This window comes from Podarcis filfolensis (genome assembly GCF_964270895.1).
Source record: "Podarcis filfolensis genome assembly, chromosome: 8".
Taxonomy (NCBI): domain Eukaryota; kingdom Metazoa; phylum Chordata; class Lepidosauria; order Squamata; family Lacertidae; genus Podarcis; species Podarcis filfolensis.
Genome location: NC_139611.1, coordinates 39,935,902 through 39,947,951, shown reverse-complemented (window position 1 = coordinate 39,947,951; position 12,050 = coordinate 39,935,902). Strand labels below are relative to the sequence as shown.

General features: G+C 44.0%; 1 protein-coding gene across 5 annotated transcripts in view; it reads left to right on the top strand.

Moving 5' to 3' along the window:
• KIAA0513 overlaps window positions 1–9,896 on the top strand; it is a 50,859-nt gene extending 40,963 nt beyond the window's left edge. For 3 of the 5 annotated variants that reach the window (XM_083626343.1, XM_083626344.1, XM_083626345.1), the window contains exons 11-13: window positions 3,104–3,184; window positions 4,010–4,104; window positions 4,694–6,003. In XM_083626343.1, the coding sequence (XP_083482469.1) occupies window positions 3,104–3,184; window positions 4,010–4,104; window positions 4,694–4,743 (226 nt within the window). In that variant the 3' untranslated portion in view covers window positions 4,744–6,003. Of the gene's footprint in view, window positions 1–3,103; window positions 3,185–4,009; window positions 4,105–4,693 lie in introns of all 5 variants that reach the window. The other 2 variants (XM_083626346.1, XM_083626347.1) reach the window with 1 other exon arrangement.
• Window positions 9,897–12,050: the final 2,154 nt, after the last annotated feature.

The following is a 12,050-nucleotide window of genomic DNA, read 5'->3' as shown; positions in this document are numbered from 1 at the left end:
CTGTGCATATGCACACTTGCCATGGTCTCACAGGACAGCGCCACCAGATTTGTTCTTGATGCAGACCTCTTGGGTGCCTCCAAGCTGTCCCTATTTGGGGGGAAGGATTCAAGAGCATTCAGGAAATGTAGGTTTGTGCAATTAAAGTGGATTAAAGTGCTCTGCCTCCCTAGCACAGGTGTGGGGAACCTATAGCCTTCCAGATGTTGCTGAACAACGACTCCCATCAGCCCCAGCAAGAGTAGCCAGTTGGAGTTCAGAAACATTTGGAAGGCCACAGACAAACCCACTTCAAAAAACAATTAAAAGGAAGACATGTAAATGCCCTGCAAGCAAATTAGGACAAATGCTCAGTCAATGGGTCATCTGAAAGTGGAACTGTTGGCCTGAGAGATGACAGGCAGGGATTTCTCCTGTGCACCTTTGCCTTGCTCTGGCAAACAACCTGGGGAATTGCAAGGTGAGGAAGCAACCAAAGAAGCCACTGTGCCCTGAAAGGCCCCTGTGAGTCAGCTGATACTCCTTGACCCCTGTGAATGGATGACCAGCTAGGAGACTTGCCTTGGCTAAGCCAAAGAATGTCCTCTGCCTCAACCTTGACCCTTGGCACATCTGTTTCCTGTGAGGATTGATTCAGGGATACACTCTTGAATTGCCTGCCAAGAAATCCCTCTGCCACTCTGTCTTCATATCCAGCATGACTCCGCCTTTTTAATTTCTCTTGTTTTCCTTTTATTTGCTGCTGCTGCTACTGCTTCTCCTCCCATTGACTTCCTTCTTCCTGTATTTCCCTGCCTCCCCTTTTCCTCCTCTTGACATATGGTCGGCTTCAGCCAACATCCTATTTTCCCTAAAAGGACAAGCATCCGAGGGCTGATCTGTGGTGAAATCAACCTCCTTACATTGTGCCCCTGTCAGGTCTGGGAGATGGTGTTTTCTAACACTTCCCTGCTCAAAAAGAACCCCTGCATTTAGAATGCGATTCTAGACCAGAATAGGCTTGATGGACTAGTTTTCTCCAGACCACTTTTTTATTTTTGTTTCGATTGGGGGTGTTAAGAAATGCCACTCCTTCCCCCCCAACACCCCCCCAAAAAGTTTACCATGTGATTTTGCTGAAAATGTAGCTCAACTTTCAGCATCCCCCATTCTTGATCACTCTTAACACATACTTACCCCAAAGGGTTCAGTGAGAATTTTTGCATTAACCTGGAGGCATGCATTCCCTTGATTCTTTTTAAGGATGCATAAGTGGAAATCTAGAATGGAAGGTCAGCAGTTACATAAGAGAGATTGCCATGTTTGAAACTCCCACATTAGCTGTGCACCCAGAGCTTAAGGAGCCGTGTTGGTTTAAGTGTGCATGAATAGACCTACTAGGACCAAACCAGCAGGAACTTTTCATTAAGGGAGAGACATGCAAGAGAGCTGGTGTGGCATATTGGTTAGCGTGTTGGACTAGCACCTGGGGGACCAGGGTTCAAATCCCCACTCGGCTATGAAGCCTGCTAGGTGACCTTCAGCCAGTCACTGCTTTGCAGCCTTAAGGGTGAGATATAAATGCAATAAAAGCAAATAAATTAAGGACACATAGAGTTCTGACTGCTGCATCCCCAAAGCAAAGTATTGACAGAAGAAGGGAAAAGATCAGAGAAGGTGCTGTGAGGACTGCCTGACTATAAAGATAAATAATTGCACTAATTTAGTGTTGCAAGCAGATGGTGGGCAGGAGAGGAGACGGCTGTGTGCCTTTACTGAACTGGGCAGGGAGGGTCATACCCTAAAAATGAGACATTCACATGTATAAAACAAACTCAGGGCCTTATCTTCTCAGTCCTCTGGAACTGCCTGCTACCAGAAGTAGTAGTGACTTAGAATATTACTGAGTTTCAAGGGTTAGAAAAACCCATGGATCATTGTAAATGTGCTGTTAGGTACATCTCCAGCACTTCCTTAGCATATTACTGATAACTATACATTGTAGAGGCTGGGAAGCAGATGATTGCAAAGTTAAGAACCCTCTGTTATTGCATTGTTGGAAAGTTCACCAAACAGTGCACCCGTGTTAAGCAAAATTGCTTGCTTTGTGAATATAATGAAATTGGCTCAGAACACCTTAGTTTTGTGTTGTGTGGCTGTTCCATGTTTCTCTGCCTCTAAACAATTTTATTCTTGTCTGAAAATGGTATACCAGTGTGGCAGAATATAAGCCTGGGTGACCTTTTTCTGAATCCAGTCGCTGCTCTGCTCCTGTTTTGCGGCCTTTGATGCTTTTTCAAAGCCTCAGTTGCCTCATCTGTGAAATGGGGTTGGGGTAGTCTGCCTTGTAGGTCTGTAATGAACAGTAACCCATACGAAGGGTGCGAAACTTAGATGATAGCTCAATTTTTTGATGAGGTTATTAGAAATACAGGTGGCGTTCGAACAGGCTTTTAGGAAAACATTCAGGTTTTACATGTTTACCTTCTGCCCCCGCCCACTTCACATCCCTTGCTATATGTTTGCCTACCTCCTTTGGAGATACTGACCAAATTGAATGTAGATTCTAAGGTTGGATGTAGAGTGGCAATGATGGTCACAGATTCAACGACCAAGAGAAAGGTGTGCATTTGGAGATTTTAGGTTGTATCCAAGTACATTCTACTAAGAATAGACCCACTGAAATTGATTAAGTTAGTCATGTCCATTAATTTCAGTGGATCTACTCTGAGTAAGATGGCTGTTACATACAACCCTTTGGAAGAAGAAGAACCTAAATGAAACAGAGATGCAAGCACATAAGCAAAATGGAAACTTCAGAATGATTCCAGCTTTGGCCCAGCTTCCGTGATAAAAGCTGCTCTAATATATAATCTGAAGTTGGCAACAGGCGGCCCATATAACAAAACTGGCATACCAACATCTGGCATATGGCCCACTCCTTCACTTCATCACACTAACCAATACGGAACAGGGGAGTGTGTCAAGAGCGTGTTACTGACATTCCCTGCATCCTTCCCTGCTCCCATCAGTCCCTAAGGTTTTGGCAGGTTGTGTGTGTGTGTGTGTGTGTGTGTTTGTGTGTTCATTTTCCTGGTTACAGGATCTGTCCATATGTTTTCAGGGAGAAATGGTGTCACATGACCCAAGAGGAGCGAGACGATAGTCTGCGGTTTAATGAAAATATCACCTTTGGACAGTTGGGGTAAGCAAGAATGAAACTGGCCTGCTTCTGCAAAAGCGCGTTTATTTGTTTGTTTGTTTGCCTTCCTCCCAAAGGAGTTCAGAGCAGCAAAAAACACATGATAAAAGCTTTTAATACTTACTATGCTTAAAATAAAAATGTAAATTACAATGATGATCACAATAGATGACCTTTAGAAATCTATCCTGCATGATGCACGAGAGAGAGAGAATTTCGTATAACATATCAAATTACATTTCTTTATATCCAGTAATTTGCAACCTCTTCACCCGTGAGTCCTAGGGCAAGATTTATAGAAACCTTCAAAGCATAATTAGCAGTCATGGAAAACTCTATCATACAAACAAGGAAGCAGCAATACAAACCACAAGCCTAATGTGTGGATATCTGGATGGTGGGGGGAGGCAGGGAAGGAGCCATGCAACTTTTGCAAAGGGGGGGGCAGCACACCTCCACAGCTGCTTTTCGCTTGTGATGGCCCTACCTGCATACAAAGTGTGCATGAAGGGGGCTTCAGTATTATTATTGTTGTTGTTTAATCAGTTTTAAAAGGAATAGGCAGCTTATGCCCAAGGAAACTTAGCAGACACATAGGAAGCTGCTTCATACAAAGTCGGGCTATTTATCCATCAAGTCTCTGATTGGCAGCCGCAGCTCTGCAGGGGCCTTAGAGAGAGAGTCTTTTCCATCACCTTCTGTGACCTGAACTTTGTAACTGGAGATGCTGCCAGGAATTGCAACAGGGACCTTCTGTGGACAAAGCACGTGTCCTAACAAAAGGCCATACCCCTTTCTCCCCCACCCCATTTCCTCTCCCTGCTGCAGTACTTTCACTCACAACATGTTGGCTTTTGGGCTGAACAAGAAGCTTTGCAACGACTTCTTGAAGAAGCAGGCAGTGATTGGGAACCTGGATGAAGGTAGGACTATGGGTGTGAAATTGCTGGTGGGATTCCTTCTGCAAGGATCACCTCCCAGGGGTCAAATGGGTGGTGGTGGAAGAAAATGAGAGCAACTCCAAGTTCAGGCCACTTGCTGTGCCTTAGGGGGTTGCGGGGAGAAGAGGACCTAGAAGGGCTGCAAAATGTGAGGGATTCTTTGCAAAACAGAAATAGGCTATAGACGTCACCCCAAAACATCAATTTGCAAATAACACAGAAATGAACTCTAAATTTGTGCTACATTTCCAGAAGTAGCTTTTACATTGTGTGAAAGCTAAAATATAATGCGGAAATTAACAAACAAGGGAAATACTGGAAAAACGGAATAAGCTGCGTTGTGAATGCCACCTGAATCACACCCTCATTGTTATTTGCTTCAGTTGCACATGGGTCTTAAACCCACAAGGAAAATGAAGAGTGTATCTTTCTTGGGGATGCTCTGCCAAAAGATGTTTGCCTATAGTTGTTTGTCTTTTGTATTTTGATTATATGCTGAGCTAATTTTGCATACATGTACGTGTATGTATCTGCGTGTGTATATTGCATAATTTGTTTCTCTTGCTTACAGAGCAGTACAAGCTGCTTAGCGATCACATCGAACAAATGGCTGCAGAATAGCACCGCGACCTGCCTCCTGCATTCAGGAACTAATAGAGAAGAAGCCAGTGGGGATGCAAGGGTGGAAAAAAGCCTGTCTCTGAGACTACCTGCAACATAAAAGATGGGCTTTTCAAAAAAGCAAAAACTATACCCAACTGACACTGCGTTAAACCTGCATGATCGTCTTCTAACCACGTAGAGCTGCATCGCGCAGCCCGTTATAGACGTAGGAGCTCAGCAATCAAAGCTGCTCGCCCTCTTCTGCTGCCACCTCCCCATATGCCTTTTTCACCCGGACTGTGACTGAATGGAGACCTTTTGGGGGAATCTTCTGGGTATGAGGCAGAGTGCAAGTCAGCACGGGAGAGTCTAGTGTGCTCGTAAAGGAGGAAGGCTGAGCTCTGGGGATAGCCTCTCCCCTCTCTGCTTTCTGCTGATGAATTTTTTCTTTTAGCATCGAAAGTTTACAGAGCATAAAAGATGGGTGTGTGCGTGTGCAAGGGATGCAGAAAGGGGTGGGTGGGAGGGAAGATAGACACCCTAGTTCCAATTATTACTCTAGAAGACCCCTAAAGTGAATACCAGGAGTTCTGTAGGCCGGGAGGCCAGATGCAAATCTTCCTGATGGGGGGTTGTATTTAAGAAGATGGGCAGGAAATGGGTGGTTGGGTCAGTGATTCTGTGTTAGGCTGGAACAGAAGGCCTAGATCCCCACCACCTTTACAGTTTTTACAAGTTCTTTCCTGCAGTATCTTTTGATGCAGGTTGCTCTGATCCAGCAAGTAATGTTTTGCTAGGTGTTTTCTGTTTGCCTGGTAGCTGCTCCATTTGAAAGCGATTGAATGTTGCGTTCTGAGGCCAAAGGAAAGGACTGGACCCCGATAAAAATAATACACGAGGCTTGACCGGCAAGGGAAAGCAATTTGAAAGCCCACTACTTTCAAATGGTCTGATAGATCTGCTTTCCTGAATGGTCAAGGGGAGAGAACATCCTGGTGTACGCAGCAGCATATCTGGCTGGGCTTTGAGCGTGATCCTTTTGGAGTCTAGGTGTGATCAAAGCGAAGCCCACAGAAGGAAGTTGCCAATGCAATGCAGACTCTCTCCAGCTGCTCAAGTTTTTGTTAAATGAAAGATTATCAGCAGAGGTGGTAAATCTTCAGGGTAGCAAGCCTCTTCAGCTTCTGATTTTGAGAAGATTGCTCGGAGCCAGTTGTTGCAGCGTTTATGGAACTCCAACAACCTGTTCGCCATTTTTTAAAACAACACCAACGATGAGTCAATGTCTTTGTGTGATTCTTGCCAGTGCTGTGGTCTTGGGGGTTGTGATTCTGTATCTCACCAAAGTATCTGGGTTGCAACGATTGTTCAGAGGATTCAGTGAGTTGCATTTTCAGTACTTGACCAACGTTCACAAGGTTGCTTTGACACCAGTTTGTGGTGTTGAATGAGCCCAGATGTGGCTAGGTTGTGTGAACATGCCATCGGATGCACTCTTCCACTATTTTCAAAGAGCCAGCTATGGGCACTGGTGCACCGAAGTCTAAGAATCCTGACCTAACAATAGCTTATTATTCCTTGGTAAACCTGTTCTTTCTATATGGCTATTGGGGTGCATCCACATTACTCACTTGTAAACCATTTCTGCTCTTTTGGCTTACACTGAAGAAGTTTGTGAGTTGTAGGTCTATTGAGAAAGTTTAGTCTTTTCTGTCAATGCATCCTCGGTTGCCTTGTTGAAAATTGCAGTGCATTGCTTCGGTATTTTCCAGAAGGTAAAAGTCACTAAACTTCTGCAGATTCGGTTTTCAAGTCCCTGCAGTTTCCTTTGAGTCCAGGAGAGGGTGCCAGGGAGCAGGTTTTGGGATAGATTTCTTTCTTTTTCGTGTTTCGTTTTGTTTCATTCTTTGCCATTTGCTTGATTCTGGTTAGTAGAATCAATGAGCTTTGATTAGCCAGAGTGAGTTTCTGCAAAGAATAAATGAAAACCGATACAGGGATCTTGCCCCACCGCATTTCCAGTGGCTAACCACCCCCTGCTGCAGCAGGTTCTGAAGCAAAACTGCTTGTCACACCTTGAAGTTATGAGAGAAGCAGCTTCTCAAAATTTCTCCCCATTGTGCACATGAGCACCTTTCCAGGATAAGCACCAGCCGTTCTAGATTTGACAAAGAAGGGAAAATCCCTTCGTCCCCATCTCAGGACCTTTACGAGAACTTGTCAGGAACTTCTCCCTAGAAAAGCCATTCTGCAAGAGAATAAGATTAATGCTGCCTCTCAGGGAGCCACCTTTTTTCCTGTTGCAAAGCAATTTTTATTTAATTCTCACATCTTAGCTGGTCATGTTTTTGCATAACATGCAGCCCTTTTGGGTTGAGTGAGCTTTAAAGTGACTAGGTGTCCTCAGACCCTTAATGTGTTCCAGAGTCAGGTTTAAGTATTTTATCTGAGCCTTGGCATCTCTCCACTTCAGATTCTGAGACTCTCAAGTCTATCCCTGTCAGCCTTTTGTTGGACTACAACTCCCATCAGCCCCAGCCAGTATTGCCAACGGTCAGAGGTGTTGGGCGTTGTAGTCCAGCAATATCTGGAGGGCTTTATGTTGGGGGAAGGCTGGGTTGGCCTTAGACCAGGGACATCTGAGTTCAAATCCCCACTCAAAGCTTATTGGGTGGGTTACTTGATCTCCCTTGGAGGCCACCCCATCATTTCAAGCCATTCTGGGAATTTCTGAGGCAGGGCAGAGTTGACATTTGGGGAGGGGAGGTGGTACCCCCTGAAAGAGGCTCAGTTTGGCCTAGGAACTATCACTTGCTAACTACCAGAGTGTGCCAACTCTGTGCCATGTGAAAGTAACTGCCTGTAGTTCTTTTTCAATGTCATCCCCAAAGCCAAGGTTAGCCAGCATGACATACCCTGATGTTTTGGACTTAAATACTCATCATCATCTTCTACTATTGGCCATGTGACCAGGGGCTGATGGGAGTTGTAGTTCCATGCTGGCTACCCTTGATGGAACCTTAAAGGGCAGGGCAGATACAGAACTTCTAGGATGGCATATTAAATGTAGCTGTATAACCACTCCGTATGTACCTTTCTTAACACTGCAGTTTATTATGTCTGCAGTGTAATCTTTCCTACCAAACATGAGGTTTAAAAGATTTGACACCCAAGAAAGGAAAATATACTCTTTTCTTCCTTTTGGATTGTGGTATTTTCTAACTCGCAGCATTGAAAAGAAGAAAGCGGCGTTTGGCAGAGAGGGCAAAATTTTCTGTGGTCCACCTCCTGCCTCTTCTGCTGCCATCCGGCCCATGATGCAACCAACATTTTTGGGTTCCAAACAAGGCTTTTGATGCCAGTGCCTAATGGGATGGACTATGCTATGACCCTGCACTTGCTGTATCTCAGATGGGCCTTCTCTAATGCAATGGTATTTGAAGGCATCCAGTAAGTGATACATGACCTTAATTTAGCAAATACCACATTAACACATTCCAATTGCATTCGGTCCTTTTGCCATATCATCCTCAGTAACTTTGTGTTTGTTTAAAAAAAATGTAGGCTTCAAAGCTAAAAATGCACCTTGATAACAGGTAGCCAACATGTTGCCTTGCAAATGTTGGACTCCAGCTCTCATCCATGTCAGCTGTCACCATGGCAAGTGGTCCAAAATGATGGGAGTTGCAGCCTAACACCTGCAGGGCTCCTCAGTGGCTACGTCTGCTGTATACTTATTCTGCCACATCTTCGTTTTTGAATGTATTGATCCAGTGAGTAAAGATTCCCACATCTGGAAGGGCCTCTGCTGACTTGAATGTCCACAATGCCTGCGGTGAGGCTGTTTCCTCCTCCTCCTCTTCCTCCTTTTGCTTGTTAAAGTTTTCCTCTGTTTTGCCTATGGTGAAAAGTTGGTGTGGATCTTCCACCACAAGCTGGCTTCTGATTGGTGGATACAGTTGAAAGCATTCAAGAAGCATGTTGAGCAATAACATTCCAGGTGTGGCTGCTTGTTGCTTCACCTTGGTTGCTACCCAGTGAGCAAAACCCCGCAGTAGTGTAATTTTCTCCCTTTGCAGATAGGACAAGTGAGAATCGACTCTCTTGGACAATCGGCCTGTGTTTTACGGTGGCTTTTGCCTGGGTTTCTTCCTGACTGCTAAACGGCTGTTAAGGCCACATTGAGGGAAACACTATTCATCTGTCCACCTAGTGAAGACTGCAGAACCATGTTAATCTTTTTCTATGCATATCGTCATGTGGCATTTATACTTCAATCCTTCAGGGCTCTTGTACAAAAGTGCTACTGTGAATCTTAGACCCCACCCCCCGCATTGTGCTGTTGAATTTGGACTCTGTGGATGTAGGGGAGAGAAGCACTGAGCTAAATGGAAACTGGAACCACAACCTTTGTTCCAAGGTGGGTAACTGGTGTGAACGCTGTGTATATGAAGCTGGGGCATTTCCTGCATGGACCGCTAGATTAGAGATGATAGCTGAGTCAAAACAGCTTTTGCTGTTATGGAAGTGAAGGGATAGGGCTTGAGGGTTTTTTCCCCTTGTACTTCCAGTGAGAAGTGATTTTATTGTCTGGAATTGAAAGAGGGACATCTCAGCAACAACAGACCTGTTGTCCTTTTCCCGCTGCTGAAGTTTCGTTAATAATGTGTAACTCCAAGGGGGGTGTCTTTTCTCTCTTTGTATGTCTCTTGCCTTGTCCGCTCCCACCCCGAGTACAGCTCTGATGATTCTCATCCAATGCTAGAAATATCTAGCTGTGTAGGCTCTTTTTGTTAAGCAATCTCTAGAAGCCACATATAATATCGCTGTAAACAGACCATTTCAGTGTCTCATTTCCATATATCTAATTGTGAGATTCATTGGGAGTTCAAAATTCTGTATTTGACTTGTGTGACATATATATAGATACATATATATATATGATGAGATATATTCACCCAAGTTCTCTTGTTTTGTATACAAAGTGCTGCCATGTTCTGATGTGTTGGGTGCAACTGTTGTACTGACTGACATGTTGTACTGCGATTGTGCAATTTAGTATCCTTTGTGGAATACTGTTGTTTTTAAACTCATGTATTGAAAGCATTTCAAGTCTTGGTTATGAATGGATTGGGGAAGTGAAATAAAACTTGTTTGTTTTTTTTAAACCCTTACACTGAATTCTGTCTTTTTCATAACCAGCACATGCATTTTATTCCAGATCTATTTTGGCTTGCTGGGGAAGGAGGAATAGGTCAATTTCACTTCTCTCTTCCATTTCTTCAGTCTTAAATTCAATTTATACCATTCCTGTCCTCTGTTTGCAATTTAAAAAAAAAATATGCAAAAATTTGTATGCATTTTCATGTATATTTCTCCCAATACACACATTGCTTTACACGGTTTTACCTAATCTTCACATTTTCCCAAGCAATTCCCTCTTGTGTAATGCTGCTTTGTACGCTATCTCTGCTAGTATATGCATTTCCCCATAATATACCGTACATCCTTTTTCTTTTTTTGTGGGAGAACTGCATCATAAAATTCAAAGGTGTGTTTCAGTGTGCATTTTGGTTTGGGGAATGTGAGGCAGGTAAGTTCACATTAAAATATGAACAATTGGATTTCTCTTCAATCTCTTAAGAATCTCCTCTTTTGTAGAAAAGGTGTGTGTGTTTTATTATGACCTAACTGGGGGTGGCAGTAGTACCATCTACAGGAGCTGCATCTAGCTGAGTGCTTACACCACACTAGCCAAAATGAGACACACACACACACACACACACACACACACACACACAAATTATGTTTGGACTCCGTAACTCCCATCAGCATCAACCAACATGACCGATCTGCTGCGAATCACCCAGCGATCTACCAGTATATCCTGATCTAATTTCTGCCCTAAGAGGTGCCAAATCGCCATTGGTTCAACAGATGCAATCAGTGGCGTAGCGTGGGGGGTGCAGGGGGGGCCGGCCGCACCGGGCGCAACATCTGGGGGTTAGGGCAAATCCACGGGTTGGGGGCGCAAATCCACGGGTTAGGGGGCGCAAATCCACGGGTTAGGGGGCGCAAATTACTTGCCTTGCCCCAGGTGCTGACAACCCACGCTACGCCACTGGATGCAATGGAGTTACCAGGATTGCTCTGTCAGACCTTTCCCAGCATTCTGTCAAGTTGGAACAACTGCTAACAGAGACAGTAAAATAAAAATTATAGTCATTTTTTATTAAAAAAAACAAACATTGGCAATGTTTGAAATGGGAAACGTAATTTAGGCATTACACACCTCTTTATTTAGTGCTATTTTCCCCACCCCAGAGTGTTTCCAGATGGAGACTTAATGTGCAAATAGATCACAGAGATTGCAGGTAAGTACCGGTAAATGGAAATACGTGGTTTGTTTGTTTGTTTTTATTTACTTGATTTTTCTGGGGAAAGAGTACATCCAGATTAAATTTGGGGGGAGGGGAGAGTGGGCTGGCATTTTCATGCCATTTTGCAGTGGCATTTTTGTAGTATGGCATTTTAGATTGCAGGGATTGCTAAGCTACAACAACTACATGAGGAGCAGCCAACACACAATAAATAGCTGTCTGGAAGCACCCTAAGATAGCCTTAAAGACATTGGATCCAACCCCAAAATATTGTCTGGAAACAATCACATACCGGCAAATTAATGTTGTGTAGTTAACAATGATTTGGCACTCTTGTGCAAAAGCCTATTTTCCCTCTGCTCTATAAAAAAAAATATTTTTGCGATAAGGAAAGTGATGCAGAATTGCACTGAAAAGTATGGACTCGCCCTTTGTTGCAATATCCTCCCAACTGCCTGCAAATAAGCCAGAAGGAATACTCAATAAATAGGTGACATTATCTAACATTCAAGATGAATGTTCAGTAAACATGTTGTTTGGATGTGACCTTGGAGGTATCCAAAGGTATCTTCTTTCTGCTGTTTGGTTGTACAGCACAGACAAAAAGTTCTTCACACAGCGCATAATTAATCTATAGAACTCACTCCCACAGGAGGCAGTGATGTCTACCAACCTACATGGCTTTACAAGAGGATTGGACAAATTCATTGAGGAGAGGGCTATTGAAGGCTACTAGCCATGATGACTTTGTTCTTTCTTTGTGATTGAAGGCAGTAACACTTCCGAATAACAGTTGCCAGAAGCCACGGGAGGGGAGTGTTCTTGTGGTTGGGTCCTGCCTGTGGTTTTCCCACGGGCATTTGGTTGGCCGCTGTAAGAACAGGATGCTGGAGTAGATGGGCCATAGGACTGGTCCAGGAGGCCCTTCTTACATTCAACCCCAGG